Source organism: Hipposideros armiger, unplaced genomic scaffold, assembly GCF_001890085.2.
Source record: "Hipposideros armiger isolate ML-2016 unplaced genomic scaffold, ASM189008v1 scaffold_516, whole genome shotgun sequence".
Lineage (NCBI taxonomy): Eukaryota > Metazoa > Chordata > Mammalia > Chiroptera > Hipposideridae > Hipposideros > Hipposideros armiger.
Genome location: NW_017731866.1, coordinates 567,948 through 585,957, shown reverse-complemented (window position 1 = coordinate 585,957; position 18,010 = coordinate 567,948). Strand labels below are relative to the sequence as shown.

The window sequence follows — 18,010 nt, the reverse complement described above, 5'->3', positions numbered from 1 at the left end:
AGTACATAAAATTTCTTGTACTTTGTATCTGTTCTTGTGTTTTGTAATTATTTGTTACATGAAATTTCTTGTACCATATGTTAAAAAATAAATGCTAAAATTTCTTTACAATACAAAAAAACAAGTACCTAAATGCAAACAAATAAAAATTTTGAATTAAAAAATTAAAACAAAAGATTTGTTTTTCCCTGAAAGCTTGGGCCAAAAACATGGGGGCGCATTATACATGGAAAAATACGATATATATTTTCTTTAGACAAATGTCTATTCAAATTTTTTGCCCATTTTTAACTGGGTTACTTGTTTTTTTATTGCTGAGTTGTAAGACTTCTTTATATATATTCTGAATATAAGACCCTTATCAGATTTGCAAATGAGTTTCAACTATTTTCTCCCATCTGCAGGTTGTCTTTTCCCTTCCTTAAGTGTCCTCTGATGCACAAGTCTTTAATTTTGCTTAAGTCCAATTTATCCATTTTTTTTTCCTTTTGATGTGTGGGCTTTTGGTGCCATATCTAAGAAACGCATGCCAAATCCAATGTCACGAAGATTTACCCCTACTGTTTTATGATGAGAGTTTTAGCTCTTACATTTAGGTCTCCATTTCATTTAGCGTTACTTTTTGTATATAGTGTGAAGTAGGGCTGTAACTTCATTCTTCTGCATGTGGATGGATAGTCAGTTATTCCAAAAGCATGTGTTGAAAAGACTATTTTTCCTCACTGAATTGTTTTAGCACTCTTGTCAAAGTCATTTAACCATAAATGCAAGGGTTTATTTCTGAGTTTCCAATTCTGTTCCACTGATCTGTATGTCTATCTTTATGCCAGCACCACACAGTCTTGATTGCAGCTTTGTAGTTAAGTTTTGAAATCTGAAATGTGAGTCATCCAACTTTGCTTTCCTTCCTTAAGATTGCTTTGACTATTCTGGGTCTGTTATAGTTCCACATGAATTTTAGGATCAACTCATTGATTTAAACAAAAAAGCCAGTTAGGATTTTGATGGGATTGAATTCAGTCTGTATATCAATTTGGGGAGTATTGCTATCTTAACAATATTAAGTCTTCTAATCCATAAACAAAGGATGTCTTTCCATTTTTAATATTTAGGTGTTTAACTTCTTTCAACAATGTTTTGTAATTTGCAGTGTATGTGGCAGACATTTCTTCTGCTAAATTTATTCCTAAGTATTTTATTCATTTTGGTGCTTTATAATAGAATTGTTTTCTTAATTTCATTTCTGGATTGTTCAATGATAATATATAAAAATACAACTGATTTTTGTATATTAATCTTATATCCCATAATCTTGATAAATTAATTTATTAGTTCTAATAGTTTTTGTGGATTCCTTAGCAGTTTCTATATACAAAAATCATGTCCCTTTTTAGACTAACTCATTTTTTAAAAGTAAAAACTACAGTTTTTTTCTTGAGTAGAAATTGATACAACTGATCTCAAGAAAAATATTTTCAGTATTAAAATGCTCTTTGGAAGACAAATTCATTCACACAGTGTACCAACATTTGAAAACTCTTTAAAGCAAAATTACCCTTCCCGTCTTCACCAGTGAAATCTTCCAAGTGGTTTTAGTGATAGTAAATTAAAAAATGATTGTTCACTAGGCCCTGTTTTCAAGAGCACATCATCAATTTTATTCAGACAGTTTTCTTAAAGCCCACCCAAGACTTGGAATTCGACTCTAAAACCCTATTGAATGCTTCCCTCCTCCTTAGCTGCTTCCCTTCCATGCTAACTGGCATCTTCAGTGATATACAAAGTCATTTCCCTTAATTTTATTCCAACTTTTTCTAAAGGTGTTTACAGAGGTCTTTAAAAAGTGCAAATATGCAAAATATTTCACGAAATAAAAAATTAGGAACACGGAAAGCTGGAAGAAACTAATATGTTCATTGTGAGGCATCACGCAGTCAAGGAAATGCAGCTTCTTCAAAGAAGAACCTAAGTTTAAATCCCAGCTGTACCACACACCAGCGACACAAACCTGGGCAGATTACTTATCCTCATTTTACACACAGAGCTAATAAAGCTCAGGACGGTTAATGAGAACCTTATGAGTACAGATGTTGTAATGAGACAGTGTATGTCTAACATGGCACCCACCCCATTGTAAATGCCAGCAACACCTCTCCCTACAATTTCTTACTTAAATCCCTTCACCACATGGAAATTAACATGGCTGCTCTCTCTGATCAATGAAACTAGATTTGAGCTTTCCAGCAACAAAAACAGAAAAGGAAGTCTGATAAATGTCAGAACTGTAAGAAGGTTACCAGTTCTTCTGGTGAGGTTTTTTTTCCCCTACAAATACATATTTTTAAAATCTCTCCCTAATAGTTCCTCATATGGGGTGAAATTAAGCAATATTAATGGACAATAATTATTCTTCATTAGAAGGTTTTAGAGCAAAGAAAGCAGTGTTTTTTCCATAGTTGTTTCTTTATATTAATTTTTTACACAAACTGAGTCAGACAAAAAAGTGACTGTGTGAGGACAGGCTAATGTGGTCCTAGGACAAAGCTTCCAGAACCTAGCTGGATTACCTAGGATGGCAAGTTGGGAGCTACCAGGGTGTAGGAGGTAACATTGTGTGCCTTGTCACACGTATTTGTTCAGTATGTCAGAGCAACACCAGGTCTGGTACAAACACAAAGAGAGTTCTACAACTGATACCCCCACTGTTTCAGCATACAAGGTGATCCAGGTGCACGCACTAATCACACACACACAAACACTAAACAACTAGACGTCTGTGTACAAAGGACTAAGATGCTTATTGTGTGGGAAGTAAAGGGTGGTAAGATCAGGGAACCTGCAAAACTGGGATCTATTTCACCTCTGCCAATCACTGGACAAGGCTGGACAAAAGAGGTAGATTTTTCGAACATTAAGTAAGGGAAAACCTCAGCCGGTTTGAAAAGAGGAGGCGGTTTAAAAATTTTTAAAGTTCACTTTCATGAAAGGCTTGGAAGCTTTCTGCTCGGTTTGAACAGACCTACATCACTGTAAAAACTCCACAATGCATGCTGCTATTATACAATAAACAAGTACGATCAAGCGTCTCAAACAGTGGTCTCCAAACTTAACCTGAAAAATATTTGCAGCAGACTTTGTTAAAGCAAACACACATTATATGAAACACCAACACACACAAAAATTTAAAAGCTAATAATAGAGCTGTTCTGACGCAAACAGGAATCAGCAGGGACCACCCACTAGAGCACTGCTCTCACTCTCCACAATGCCCTGGAGGGACTTCAGTGGAATCCCCGGGGCCTGATGAAGCCGAGTTTGAGAACCCCTGGTCAGGAGCTTGACTTCCAAACATTCTATTCTATGTACATTTAAGAGTATATCTTCCCAATCCTTACGTTTATTTAAAAAATATATAGATGTTACTATGTACCAATATATTGTATATATTATAAATTATATACAAAATCGAAACATTTTAAGTAGAAGATAAATAAAACAAAAGAAGAAATATTTTTAAATATTTTAGTAAAGACCCAAAAATCTTTTTAACTCTCATTAGTGAGAGCACTGGGATTGAAAATACAGTATTATGGATTAAATTTTTCGTTTTACCTTTGAGGACAAAACAGTTATTTCTAAATTGTTTGTTTTGATACTTGGTTTAATGGCTGTAACAGATGAAAAACATACTTCACACAGCTACACTGATCCAAAAGAACATCATCACCTGCATTTATTAAATCATACTAATTTTTATAAATTTCTTCTGATTATGGAAAAGTCTTTGTTAAAATTCGGCAGATAAACTACCTGATGTCATTCACTGGTTCATGAAGACTAAAGAGAAGGTGTTACAGTTTTGTATTTTTAACTAAAGGGTTTAGAAAGTCCACTGAAGGTGAGTTCGTTTCTCACTCGGTGTTAAACATCACTTTTACGTTGAAGGACCGAGTAAGGTGCTGATGAACCATCACAGCAAACAGTCAGCAAATCTAGAATACTTTTAGTAAAAAAAAAAAAAAAGTGTGATTTTGCATGAGGTAGCCAGTGTGGTTCAAAAGAGCTTCATGATCCTTCCTCATCTCACTACAAAGTGTTATAAAGATTCTGTTGTTTGAGAGACTCGCTATATTCGAGGAGCCACACTGAAGGGTCCCCCTGGCGGGAAGCCCCGTAGTACAGGACGTGAACGCCGTGCTTCCCGGGTCTCTTCCCACACCCCAAAGGCTGACGTTGTGCACACCCAGGCGTTCCTAACGGTGTGTGCGCTCCAGTACTCCCGACAGCAACATGATGGCTATTGTGCACCAGGAGCCCAGGGAAGCTGCAGCCAGCCTACAGAAGCACCACGGAGTATTACACTTGAAAGAAACAGCGAGCGAGACTTGAGGTCTGTCAGTCACCACGGGAACTATTAGCTCAGGTGGTTCAGAGTCACATTCCAGAGCAGGACATCATATCTTTGCAAGCTGCGTTTTCAGCAACTGCTGTGATAAAAGGCAGGTGCCAGGTGAAAATCAAGGTAGCAAAGGAAATGAGGTGCCGTTTGAGAAGCTGAGCAGTGACCAACAGGTAATTACATCCCCTAGCAAATGACTGGGGATGTTTAAGAATGAAATAAAAATATTTACTCTTTCAATTTGTGTGTACTACTTTTTCAAACAGCTACTAGGTTGTTAGAAAAACACTTACCAAGTTGTTTGGACCTAACTACTTAATAAACGGAACTATGAGATATCTCTAGGGGCAATAAAAGTTATTGGGCCCCTAAGGGTCCTGGGAACTGTCTTATGGTGATGGGGGGGGGGATTGGGTGGGGGGGGGAGTAGTGCACAAACACAGGATGGGGACCAGGGAAGCCCTATTCCAGTTCTAGCTCTGCCATCAACTCGCAAACATTCTTCAGGCTGACTGCGCAAATCAAACTCATGATGGGGCTGATGCTTGAGGTGCCCCAGCTTTGAGGTGCTGCAAGTCTGTCTGTTCTACATAAAAGCTTGGCTCTCTTCTCCAGGCTGGACACTCCTGCCCATCTTGAGGGTGCCCAAGCCCTGGGGAAGTCCATAGCTTTCATAGTTAATGCCACATCCTTTGCTAGGGGGCAAAAGGAGGAACAGAGGTCCTGGTTTCACCCATGCTCAAAAGACGCACACTGAGGTAGCTGACTCATTTAACCAAACAAGCAGGGTTAATGTATACAAAAGCCACCACCTCCAAATCCACAAAGACAACAGTAAGTATCAATTATTCAAGTGGCCATTTCATTTCCTTTACAAAGTTTTGGAATATCAAATATTTGTACCTTGTTTACAAAACCATACTGTGAGAAGTTGTTTGGTTACTAAATATTTAGTTAAATGTTCTAAAGAAACCATTTGGGAATTCTTTAGGAAATTGAAGAATCTTTTCCATGAGGAAAGTTAAGTTTCAAATAATGATTTGCTTAAATGTAGAAGTATATTTATGCATTTATGAGATTTCCTCACCAATACACCAATTCAACTTTCAAGTATTTTTTCAGCAAGGTCTAGGACACCAGAGGTGCCTAATCTTTCTCCAAAGAGGAGTCCATTCTTTGAATGTTTCTTTCTACTAAGTGCAAACAGGCTATTGCTTTAGTGTGCATAAATCTTAGCTCCAACAGGTAGAAATCATGGAGTCTCTTGCTATGGTCACAAAAATTATTAAGAGTCAGGAATAGGAAGCTCTCTATTTCCCATTTAATTTCACAAATTAACCTAATAAAAATAAGTTTATTCACTTATCTGACCCACGCCCCCACTATTCTTATGTCTTGGACGATAATTCACCACAGAGTTCAAGCTCAAAGTGGCCTTTTATTTTGGAAACAATCAGTATACATAAGGCTATAAAAGTAACACAAGCTGATTAAAGCTAAAATCAAAACAAAACCAACAACAACAACAAAAACCCACTACCCTTATTATTGATAAAAAATGCATAGGCATGAGAAATCCTGAACATTGGCAAAAACAGGTACAGATATTAACAGAAAAGGTAGGATGTAAAATATTGCAATTTATTCTAAAAGGATTATTAAATAACATTTTCCATTCAAACAATGCAGTGGGGAGTGAGAGAGGCACTCTGATTTAATAAGAACATATTTTCTCTCAAAACATTAAACCTTTTTGAAAATATATGAACCAGGGGATAGAAGGGCAGTGATAGGCTGAGAAAGAACGGGAGGGCGGGTGCAAGGGAATTATATTCCCGAGACCGTGAGGAACAGGAGGAGGACAGCGTAAGTTTGGGTATTTGAATGACTGACTACTACATGAATTAGAAACATATGAAGCCTGACACAGCAAAAGTGAAGTGTAAGAGCATGAAATGCACAGGAAAACACTGCTGTTTCCTCTGCAACCGATACCATAAGCTCAGGGTAGACAGGGAGCTTCTTGCCTCCTTCTGCTCCTGAGAGCTGAAGGGCACAATTCCTAATCCACAAGTCTACTGGCAAAATGGTCGTAAGGCAACAGTGTGCAGCTCAGAAAAACAGGGACTTGCGGGCTGAAGCACCGTCAGCCAGTTGTCTTCTGCCCACACAGGAGGGAAAGGAGGGGACAAAGCTGTCTGTCAGAAACTTCTGGAGGCCTCTGGAAAGGGAAACTTTGCAGAACAGACACGTGCCAGAAACACTGTAGCTGTCACAAAGCAAGCTTCTGTCTTGTCTTAGAACTGAGGCAGGACAGGAAAACACTAGGGAGATCCTGTAGGACACTAGGAACACGGGTCCACCAGGTTAGGTCAGCCATGTTGGGCTTTTGTTTAGGTGGTTAGGCATGAGCCATAGGCCTGATTTCACCCACTGTATGTCCTGGAGGTATGGAAAAGAGCTGCTGAGATCATTCAATTAATTCACCTCTGAGAAGGCATAACAGAACACTTATTCACCAGCATGTATTTTCTTCAAAGGATTTTATTTCTTGCCACGGGGCCATCCTCCCCAACTTAGAAGCCAGTGACGTGGAAATGCGTCCACCCCATTGCATCCCTCTCCCCATTGCATGCCTGCTCGCCAAACACACCATCCCCAATCCCTATGCTCAGGTCTGCGGAGCTCAGGTCTGTGTGTTTGTGCACACACCAGCAAACACGGCTGTTGTTTGGGGGCATGTGCTCTACATTCTCAGAGGAGGCCTTTGTTGGCGCTCCTCCCTGGCATGGTTTAAAATTACTGTGAGTGGTCGATTCTAACTATTCACTAACCACCTATACCACACACGCTACTTTGCTTAAATTAAATACTTCGGAATCATTCATTCAAAGAGAACATCCAAACAAATTAAGGTTTTCACTGGTAATAAGTAGTAACATCCTTTTTAACCATTAGAATGTAGGGGCAACAGGATGTAAAAACACAGGAGGCTGGCTATGGTCCTTCCTGAGAGTGAGATTGAAAACTGGGTCAACGGGTTTCTGAGTAGAAAAATAAGAGCTGAATAAGGGCAGGAGGGCAGAGTGGATGTATATAAACACCCTTTTGCCCTCATATACACAAACGCGACATAAAAACTTACTTGCCAATATTTTCAGGTAGAGACTGCAATGAGATGTCATTTACAGAAAGACATGTCAAGTTCTGTAATTCAGGAAAGCTTTCTGGTAATCTGAAATAAACAAACAAAACTTGTTAATTGAAAAATAAAAGTGCATAATAGTATATACTGAATATAATCATAATTATTTCTTCTATATGCTAATTGAAATAACCTCCTAAAATTACATTGTATATGTATGGCATGTTTGCCTCAGCTTTTTATGTATCACACACTTATAAGGAAAAAACCAAAACAAAACAGAAAACCAAGGACTTGGTCTACCTAGAAGTACAAGGGCATGATAAATACTTGTTGGTAGGCTGATCCAGAAATAATTAAAGAGGAAAAATATGCAAGTTGTAAGAATAAAGGGGAAAAATGTTGTGAGACTGAGTGCTCTATGAAAGAAAAGGATGGTGACTGCAGCTAAAAGTGCCAAGAGTGAAAATACTTTGATTAGCAGAAAATAAAGAGAAATTTAAGCCCACAAGATTATAATAAAACACGGGACAACTGCTTAATAGATATATTTTTTTCCTGTAGCTTATAATACCCAGAGCAAAGCTGTGAATTACTTAGAATTGATCAGCTGACAGCCAACTGCTACTTTCTTAATATTTTTCTTTTAATTTGACTTAAGATGCCAATCGCTTGAGATAATTATATGTTGCACTATGTTCTACACAAAAGGACATCTTTTATACTTCCCTTAAGCTTTACTGAATAATGAGTTTTCAAAATAAATTATTTAAAAACTTACAAAGAAAGTTTACTTACAGTATTTCTATGGTTACCAGTATTTAGGGGAGAAAAAAAAAACTAACTGAAGGAAAAAAAGATCTCATTGCATCTAAAATGCTGAAGGTCCTAATAAATCTGTTAATATAGACAACAGAACACATAATCCATTTAGGGGGCTCAGGAGAAAACTTCTTGCTTTAGTGATAGTCTCTAGATTAGAATCTTTCATTTCTTTCCTCTTTCCAGAGTCCTTTTGAAAAAAACAAACAAACCAACAAATCCTAGGTGACTGTTTGACATTTAATATAGATAATTCCAAAGTTCAAAACCAACTCCAGGACCTGAAAAATGAGAGTATTAACTGGAATTTTCATAATCATTGAAAAACATTCTTAGCAATGGTTTTTACAAAGTTAAAACCTCTTCCATAGCCTAACAGAGGTAAATTTTTTAATTTATAATAAAAAAGATGCAACTTATCTTTTCTGCATGAGTTTTTACCAGAAAGTATATATCATTTTATAATTTTTTTAAAACGAGGTAAAATGACCTTAAGTGTAAGAAAAATTTATTTTTAAATGGCTGATTTTCCTTCTTTTTTTTTTTTCTTACTGGCTATTAACATCAAGAGCCAAACTAGTATGATATGTTGAGAAAGCACAATGTTAAGAGAAAGGAATTCTAGTCTGAGAGGCCACTTAAAGGCTGCATGATCTTGAAAGGTCATTTAACCTCTTTGAGCCTCAGTTTCTTCAGCTGTAAAATAAACAGGCCAAGCTAAATGATTTTTAAGGTCCTTCAACTCACCGATACTGTCTTAATTCTTAAAACAGTGTACCTGCCAAATTAAAAGGGCTTTACTTTAAGAAACCTGCCAAATATGAGGACAGGGTAAATCCCAGTAAATCCCCATACAATGTGGGTGTGTTCTAGGTGAGAGAGTTTTGAGGCAAAGGTAAAAATCATTTGTCAGGAGACATTATCAAAGGAAAACTAAAGAAGTAGAAAAGGGGATTAAGCAATTGAATGGTTAAGAAAACTCAAGGGCAGCATAATGAATATTTCCCAGCTGCCTAACTCTACTAGTTGCCTTAAGGATAAATAAATAGCTTAGCTGAGTTCAACAAACACTTATTGAGTGCTTACTCCATTCCAGAAATTGAGGTAGGGCTGGAGATACAACAATGAATAACAGAGGAATACAAGTTAACTCTCTCAGTCTAGTTGGGGAGTCTTGGTCAAAGCAATAGCTTAAATGTCAATTTCAAGTGTTGGGAAATAAGCCTGCCCAGAGCACTACAAAAGACCAGAGGAGGGGGGACCGTGGTGATGAATCAAGACATGTGATGTTCGAACCGTACCTTATAGGAGGGTGAAATGGTTGGCATCATCAAAAAGAGGGAGGTGCGAAATGAAAGGCCTACGAGCACTGTATTATAGCAGAGCATGATGTTTGACACAGGCAACTGAGGACAATGAGGGTGGAAAGACAGACCAAGGTTGGGGGGTATAGGAGAGGCTTGCACAGCCTATCTTGGAGCTTGGACTTCAACTTATAGGAACAGGAGTTACTGAAAGGTTTGAAGAAGAGGGACCATAGTATAGATAACGGTTAAGAAAGAGGATAAGGCTTGAGGACAGCGATGAGTTAGAAAGCAATTAGGTTAAAAGTTACTAGATCACTATTTTTCATAAAAATAAATACATGTTATTAGTATCTTAATCACTGAAATTCAAAAAAGGGAATCCAGAAATATTCTAAAAAATGCATTTACTTCTTCGACATGAGCAGATATGGAAAGCATTCCCTAGCACTCCATATCCAGGAAGTCACAAGCATTTTGAAATGGGTGAGATGAATCCCAAATTTTAATTTAATCTTTATTTTCCTATATCCTGGAAAAAAAAAAAAAGGAGGGAAGAGAACTTTTCTTCTGAGGTCTCTTACACTGTCTTGAGAATCTTAGAAATGGACCCACCTGGCCCCGAAGAGACCTCTGGAACAGTCTCTCTAGGGCTGGTTATGCATCGCTATGTGTGCACACAGGACCTTGGGATCCTGCAGTCAGGGGGCTCATGATGGAGCTGGGAGCCACAATGAGGAGCTCATGACAATACCACTCAGCTATGCCCAGGCAGCATGCAGTGTCATACCTGCAGGAAGGGCAAAGCTGGACTCAGCAGTACGCCAGTGACAGGTGGCTCTATCTGGAGGGATAAACCCAAAGCAATCCTCACAGCTATTGCTAAAGTAAGGAGATAATGGTGTCAGAGTTTTGGGTTTTTTGTTTTGTTTTGTTTTTAAGAAGAGTTAGAGGAAAGATGAGATATTAAATATGATTCATTCCTGGAGTGAAGAAAAAGATCTTTAATAGGACTTCTTGGCTAACTATGGGGTAAGCTCTATGGGAGTTTCAAACTCAAGTCTTACCCCACAAGATAAGCAGGATCAATAGGAGATTTATAAACTGCTCAGTTCTTCATATGGCTTCAGAAGTGTACTCATCGCTTCTGTTTTGTACCCTCCATTGTGCCTGCTTACCCCTAACAACATCCTTTCCACGTTCCGTCAATAGCACAGTGTGCCTTTCATTGTACAGTGTTATTTATAAATAAATATCTGTGAAGGTCAGCCATCCTTGATAAAGACAGCAATCCATCCAGGTAACTCCAAGATGGGTACCCTGGTTGTGTTCGTTGCTTGGTTCTCAAAAAAGATATCCTTGGTACTATAGACAGAAAATCAAACAGAAAGTTTACCTTGTCAGTGGGTTTCCGCTGAAGTCAGCTATCTGTAGTGCTTTACAGAATGAGATGCTTTCTGGAATTTCAGGAATATCTAGGGAGCAAAAAAACAAAAAACAAAGACTATCATTTACCACCACAGTCAACAGTTTTCATCATCCTCAAAATGGACCACGGTCACAGAGAATTATCTGGTCATTACAACCTCTATTCAAAGGTGGAATGGAATTCTACAGCATTTTTCTACATCTATTTTATATGTGCTTTCTTAATAGAAGATAATGTGCTTCTTAACAGGAGTACATCAAATACTATTCAAAACAACAACAAATACCAAGCTCCATCATCCTACCAAAAGTCACAGATGGCATTCTGCTGCAATTCCCATTAGGCTTTCTTTCCTTATGTTTTCATATGGCTGTATCAGTACAAAGGATTCTAAAGTATACATTATTAATTATAGATTTTCTTCTGGTTATAAGCATGATAATTTGGAAAATACAGAAAAGTCCAAAGAAAAAATGAAATAAAAACCACCAACATTCCCATCACTCAGAGATAATGTTTTATTCTGATATACTCTTTGTTTTCACTACACATACACACACACACACACACACACACACACACAGTGTGTGTATAAATAAATTATATTTCAAAATACTAGGTTCACGCTGATTTGGGTTTTTTCACTTTACATTATATTACAAATCTTTTTCTCTGTCATTATTGTTCCAAATACTTTGCCATTCATAACAGCAGAAGAGCCCAATGCATATATTTTCATACTTTATTTAATCAATCCCCCATTGTTGGACATTTAGGTTGTTTCCAAGTTCCTGATGTTATATTATGTTTATTTCTGATTATTTCTTTAGGCTAAGCTCCCAGAAATGTAATTACTGTGTCAAAGGCATTAGCATCTCCTCAGCAATTGATAAATATTGTTAAATTGCCTTAGAGGGGGGCAAGTTACACATATTTATACTTCCATAAGCCTGTGCAAAGTACCTGATTCAACATCTCTCCCCCTTACTTTCTCTTATATTTTAAAAACTGCCAGTGTCATTGGTAAAACAGTCTGGCATCATTTTGTTTTATATTCTTTTTATTACCACTGAAGCTGAATATTTTCTCCATGTTTATTGGTAACTAAATATTGTGATTTTGAAATGACCAAAATTGTTTTTTTTTAAGTTCCCTTTCTCTTGGTACGAAAGCTGAGGTTATAGCTTTTAGGGCTTTAAAAGATTAGTTTATAGCATTTAATTTCAAAACTACATTTATTTTGGACACATTAACATTAAAAAGGCTAAAATAGAAAAGGTTCTCCTGGTCCCATGCTGTTGCTTCCACCAGTTGGACAAATGCAAGCTGAGCCAAAACATACCTAATATTTCTAAATTGGGGGTGGCAGTGAGAAGGGAGAAATTAAGGGAAAAAAGGACACCTCGGTCCAACAACCACGAAGTAATCAGCAGCTACATAAAAGCTTTTAGTTCAAATTTAAATTTGTGATAACGTTCTCCTCACACTATTCTCTGCCTTACATGGTCATATAAGGTAGTAAAGAGCAAACACTATAATCCTAGTTTCATAAATACAATAGCTATTGATTGCCCACAGTTGAGTCTGCAATGGATTTTTAACACACACAAACATTTGTAGGCCCTGAGGGACAAATACAGTCGTAGACCTTTTTATATGCGTTAACTTAATCTAAACATAATTATTTTAATTTATAAATAAGTGTACAAAATGAACACTAAGGCTCAGAAAGGTAAAGTGGCTTGCCCATCATTATAGCCTGTTTCACCGAGTGCTGGCCCTCCCACACTGGGTCATGGCACTGCCATGCTTAAGAATGACGGAACATACATGAACCCATTACAGGATGAGCAATGCTATCTATCCAGACAAGTGAGGCAATGACATGCCATGTTCTGTCTTGGTCTGAAAGATGCTGGATGGCCTGTATGCTCCACAGCACCCTCTTTTGACACTACTTCAGGTCCTGGGGAGTTTTTATACAAGGTCTGACAATTAAGTTCGCGAACTTGTTGCAATGATGTTGCTAACCTTTTATGCTATCAAACCAATTATTCATTATGAATTTGTACCAACTGGACAAACAGTTAACCAAGTTTACTATTTGGAAGTGCTGAAAGGCTGCGTGAAAAAGTTAGACGACCTGAACTTTTCGCCAACAATTCATGGCTCTTGCATCACGACAATGCACCAGCTCACATGGCACTGTCTGTGAGGGAGTTTTTAGCCAGTAAACAAATAACTGTGTTGGGAACACCGTCCCTACTCACCTGATCTGGCCCCCAATGACTTCTTTCTTTATCCAAAGATAAATAAAATATTGAAAGGAAGACATTTTGATGACATTCAGTACACCAAGGGTAATATGACAACAGCGCTGATGGCTATTCAGAAAAAGAGTTCCAAAATTGCTTTGAAGGGTGGACTAGGCGCTGGTGTCAATGCATAGCTTCCCAAGGGGAGTACTTTGAAGGTGACCATAGTTATATTCAGCAATGAAGTATGTAGCACGTTTTCTAGGATGAGTTTGCAAACTTAATTGTCATACTTCATATATAATTACATCATAAATTATAATTATACAATAACAATGATTAAACCTTGAATAAACACCTATTTACATATAAGTATTAGAAATAATGGTATTTTCTAGTTATTAAGGAATGTACCCCAAAACTTCTACTTGCCAACATTCAGCTTAGTTTAAGCTTCTATACAAGGTGAAACAGAAAAAAATTTTTAATCATATTTGTCATTAATTCAACTGGTTTTGTCTCCTGTATGTCCAAGAATAAAAGCATAAAATTTGATATTTACAAAATGTCTGAGAATGACTGTAAAACTAAGCAATCCTTTCCCTATAACTTTCTGAAGAGAGCCTTTAATTCAGACCCCCTCTAAGCTATTATTATTTCTGAATCAGAATTGCTTTGAGTGAGTGAGACATAGTTGTACTTCAAAAATAAAAGAACCAAATTTGTAGTTTACCAATACAACCATTATTACAGCCAGTATACAGGAAATATTGGGTTTTCCGAAAAGTCATGACACATTTTTGCAACGAAAAACAGAGAAAAAAATACGTCATGACTTTTCTGACAACCCAATTGATAATCAGCCTTCAACTCTCAATGCAAAAGTCTTTTTCAGCACCACCAGGCAGGCCACATCCTGGCTGCATTAGCCTAAGGGCTTCTGACGCAGAATACAGCTTTCACCACAGCTACTGGCATTTAAAAACAGATTTAAAGGGACACTCCCTGCCCTTCCTGGCATTCATTTCTTGGCATCCATGTTTAACAATCACATCAAGCTGAGAGTCCACCTTCTCCTATCCCCCCTGCCCCAATAACACATAGGCTTAAGTCCACATTCTTTTATAGGGAATCAGGGTTTTAGGGCCCTTGTGGTGATGGAGACAGGCTGGACCAAATGTCCTCTCAGGTTCTTCCACACATGTGGGTTTAAAATCTTCCAGAGCATTCTCTTTTGTAGAGGACTGCACAGACAGCCTGTTTTGTCCAGGATCCCAGCCTCACGCATAGCACAATAAGTTCTTTCCGAATAAATTAATTACTCACTGGCATTTATTCTTGTTCTATATAAATAGTATATCTTCTCCTGGGTTCAAGACCTCACTGATGTTAATAAGTTATAATACCAGGTTCTCTCCACCGAGAGTAACATGAAATGCTAAGAAAACAAGTCATGCATATTTTTGTGGCTATTCTCTAAGATGATCTAATACCTTTTGATAGCATTAGAAAATAGAAAGTTAAAGGTGACTAGAAATGCTTAAAGAAAGCAAATTATGACCTCCATCTATTAATTTGTCTTTTTGTAAAACTTTGAAAAGAATAACATTTTAAACCCCAGGACATATTATATGGACAGTTAGTAGGTTGAGAGTTTATTCTTAAACACAGGACAAGATCTATGTAAATCATCACCTATACCTATGGCATCAGCTCCACCATCCCCACAGCAAGGAGACTGTGCTGGCTTAATGGGTCAAGGCAGGGTCCTGGGAGCAGTCCAAGCATAGACGACTTTCTTTCCCCTGCTTCCAGCCTCCCTGCACTCCAAGGATCCTTTACCTAAAAACTTGTGGCGGAAAAACAGCCAACAGCTGAGCCCGACTGAGCAAGTCCTCACTGTCAGGCATGGTTCTCAGCACTTTGCATAAATTAACTCATCTAAATTTTCACAACTCACATCACAACTCGTTGCCGCATCATGTCCAGTCTCTGAATGAAGGACTGAGGCGCCAAACGGTAAGGGCCTCACCGAGCGTACCGGGCTACCAAGTGGGAGGGCCCGGGTTTAAACCTAAGCCTTCTTACCCCAGAACCTGCACTCTTCACCATCACGTTATGTTGTCTCTAAAAAGAATGAGTGAGGTCAAAAGAAACCACAAAACTTGGCCCATGTGCCCTGCCGCGACACTGATGTGCCATGTGTGAAAGCCAAGGGTAACGCTGTCTCTGAGTCTTCAGCAGCTCAATGGACAGGAGCCTCGGGGAAGGCACACCCGCCCCTCTGACCTCCTACAACAGATTTAAACTTTTTCTGTACCTAACTCTTCTGGTTAAACAAAGCCAAGCTAATCACTGATTTTCAAGATAACATAATAAAAATATCAAAACAACAAAAAAGAAACTTTCAAATTTAATTCTGTGGTGTGGCTAATCGTTAGCAGCTTTTGATTACGACTTAGTATGGAAATTAAGAATAATATTCAATTACGTACATAATACTAAACTGTTTCATACTTATTTCTTGCTTAATATGACTCCTAAAAAAGAAGAGAAAAAAACTTAATTAGCACCACCAAAAAAAAGGTAATATGGTGTCATTAATGTCAGTAAAATCTTCCGTGAATCCCCTCAAATAGATTAGGCCTCCCATAGTGCCTAACAGTTCTTCTTTGAAGTACTTTGTTCAAAAGTATATAACACTATAGAAATTTACTCAATATGTTGCTTCCCTACTAGCTCAGGGATCAGATCTGTGTTGCCCCCAATATCTTCCCTGTATTCACCACACTGCAGGCCCTTTGCAGGCCTGCAGCAAACTTTCAAACTGTCCTGGGCCTGGAATCAGAACATAGATTCCAGGCCAACATGCTCACTTCACTTAGGTCTGAGCCTCCATTTCCTCATAAAAGGGGTGTTTGGGTTCTCAGCCTCATCCACCAGCCAGGGCTACTGAGAGGTAGAAGTAGACAATGTACATGATCACTTGCTAAAGTACATGACTGCCAAGGACTAAAAGAGGCGAGAGGAAGACAACTCCCCCACCAATTGGTACAGGTTGGTTTTGTTGAGTGTGGGTCACTTTTTATATCAACATGTGGAGTTTGGAGCATAGGTTTTCCTGCCCTCCTCTCATCCCCAACATACACTCAGACCAGAGGGAACATCATCGAGAACTCTGTCGGTGTAGAAAAAACTGAGTCTTTAAATAAATCTCTAGTTCGTAGTATCCAGTCTTCGACACAGAAATGTGGAACTGCACGAACAGGTAAGAATTTGATGGCGGCACCTCAATGCCACGTCACTGATGCTTAACCAAATCAAAGACAAATAAAAATAACATAGCTTAAACAAATGGTACCATCACAAAGAAAGCCACCCCACGAGCTGCCCTGCAAAGAGATCTAGGGGCAGAGACGACTCACAGTGTACACATAGATATGAGGCTGCTAACCTTCCCCAAACTCTACATCGACATTCAACAAGCCACTTCAAGGCTTGTTCAAGATGAACAATTTCCCCATTAGCGTTTAGTTACATTTGTACTTCTGGTCCTTAAAAAGAAAATGTTTCAGACATGACCTACAACTAAGTCCGCTTGGGTTTTCCTTCTCATGGAAACTATTAACATGTATATTGAGCACCTTGATATTTAACAATGTTAAAATGCGGTGGATGACGCAAGAGCAAAATACAAGATTATAAAGAACTTGATCTTCCCATCCAACACTACCCCCTCCCATTAAGAGGAATTAACTTAGTAGATTAATACTGTTGCTCACACACTGAATTTTCCAAATGGTACAGCAACTCCTGGTAAGAAGAAAATGTACACCAAGGCTCACCCTGGCCAATGCTGAGCTGACACTTAGGCTCCAGCTGGTCGTCATGGTCTCAAGAGTGCATGCACATGCACACACGCATGCTCACACACCTTTCAACCATACAAACACTTTATACTTTTTAGCACAATACTTCTATTTTAGATGAAGGTCTGAAATTGCTACCTGACTGCCTAGTGCTCAGAGAAGCCTCTTGGAATCAGTCACCTGACAGTTTTGTCACTGTTACCTGAGACACAAGTGGAAAGTCTTGCGCACTAAGAGAATAGCAGGGGACAGACTTGGATCAGGAAAGTGATAGGTATGGCTCTGAAAAAAGGTACACCCCCCCCCCCACCTCCTCAAAGCCCTGCTATACCACTTGACTATGAGGCTTCAAATAAGAAGAACTGCCTATTATGTACCAGGCAGCATGACTGACATTATGCAAACATCATCTCTAATCTTTACAACAAATACAGAGACAGAGAGTAGCAGTCCCATTAACAGATGCAGAAGCAGGCTCGGGAACATTCAATTCTCCAAGGTCACTCTGCTGACATGTGGAAGGGAAGAGCTTGGACATCCATCCCAGTCCACCTGCCCCACGGCTGAGGAGGACAGTGAAGTAACTGTTGAGGGTCGGGAGAGTCCAATCCAATCAGCCCCAAACATGCTGGATTGAGAGGTGCCAGAAGAAACGCACATGGAGACAGGGGAGGTAGAAAACACACGCCTGAGGTTCTCAGATGCCACTTGGCAGTCATTTTACACAGAGATGGGGTGAGGAGTGGTCTGAGGGGAGGGAAAGCAAGTATGTCTCTTTTTTTTTTTT

At 38.6% G+C, this 18,010-nt stretch overlaps 1 protein-coding gene across 2 annotated transcripts in view; it reads right to left on the bottom strand.

Annotated features, from left to right (window-relative positions):
* Window positions 1-18,010, bottom strand: part of LRRC1 (leucine rich repeat containing 1) — a 135,937-nt gene that overhangs the window by 38,564 nt on the left and 79,363 nt on the right. For both annotated transcript variants that reach the window (XM_019668109.1, XM_019668110.1), the window contains exons 3-4: window positions 11,067-11,145; window positions 7,545-7,634 (exon numbers count right to left, since the gene is read on the bottom strand). In XM_019668109.1, the coding sequence (XP_019523654.1) occupies window positions 7,545-7,634; window positions 11,067-11,145 (169 nt within the window). The remainder of the gene's footprint in view (window positions 1-7,544; window positions 7,635-11,066; window positions 11,146-18,010) is intronic.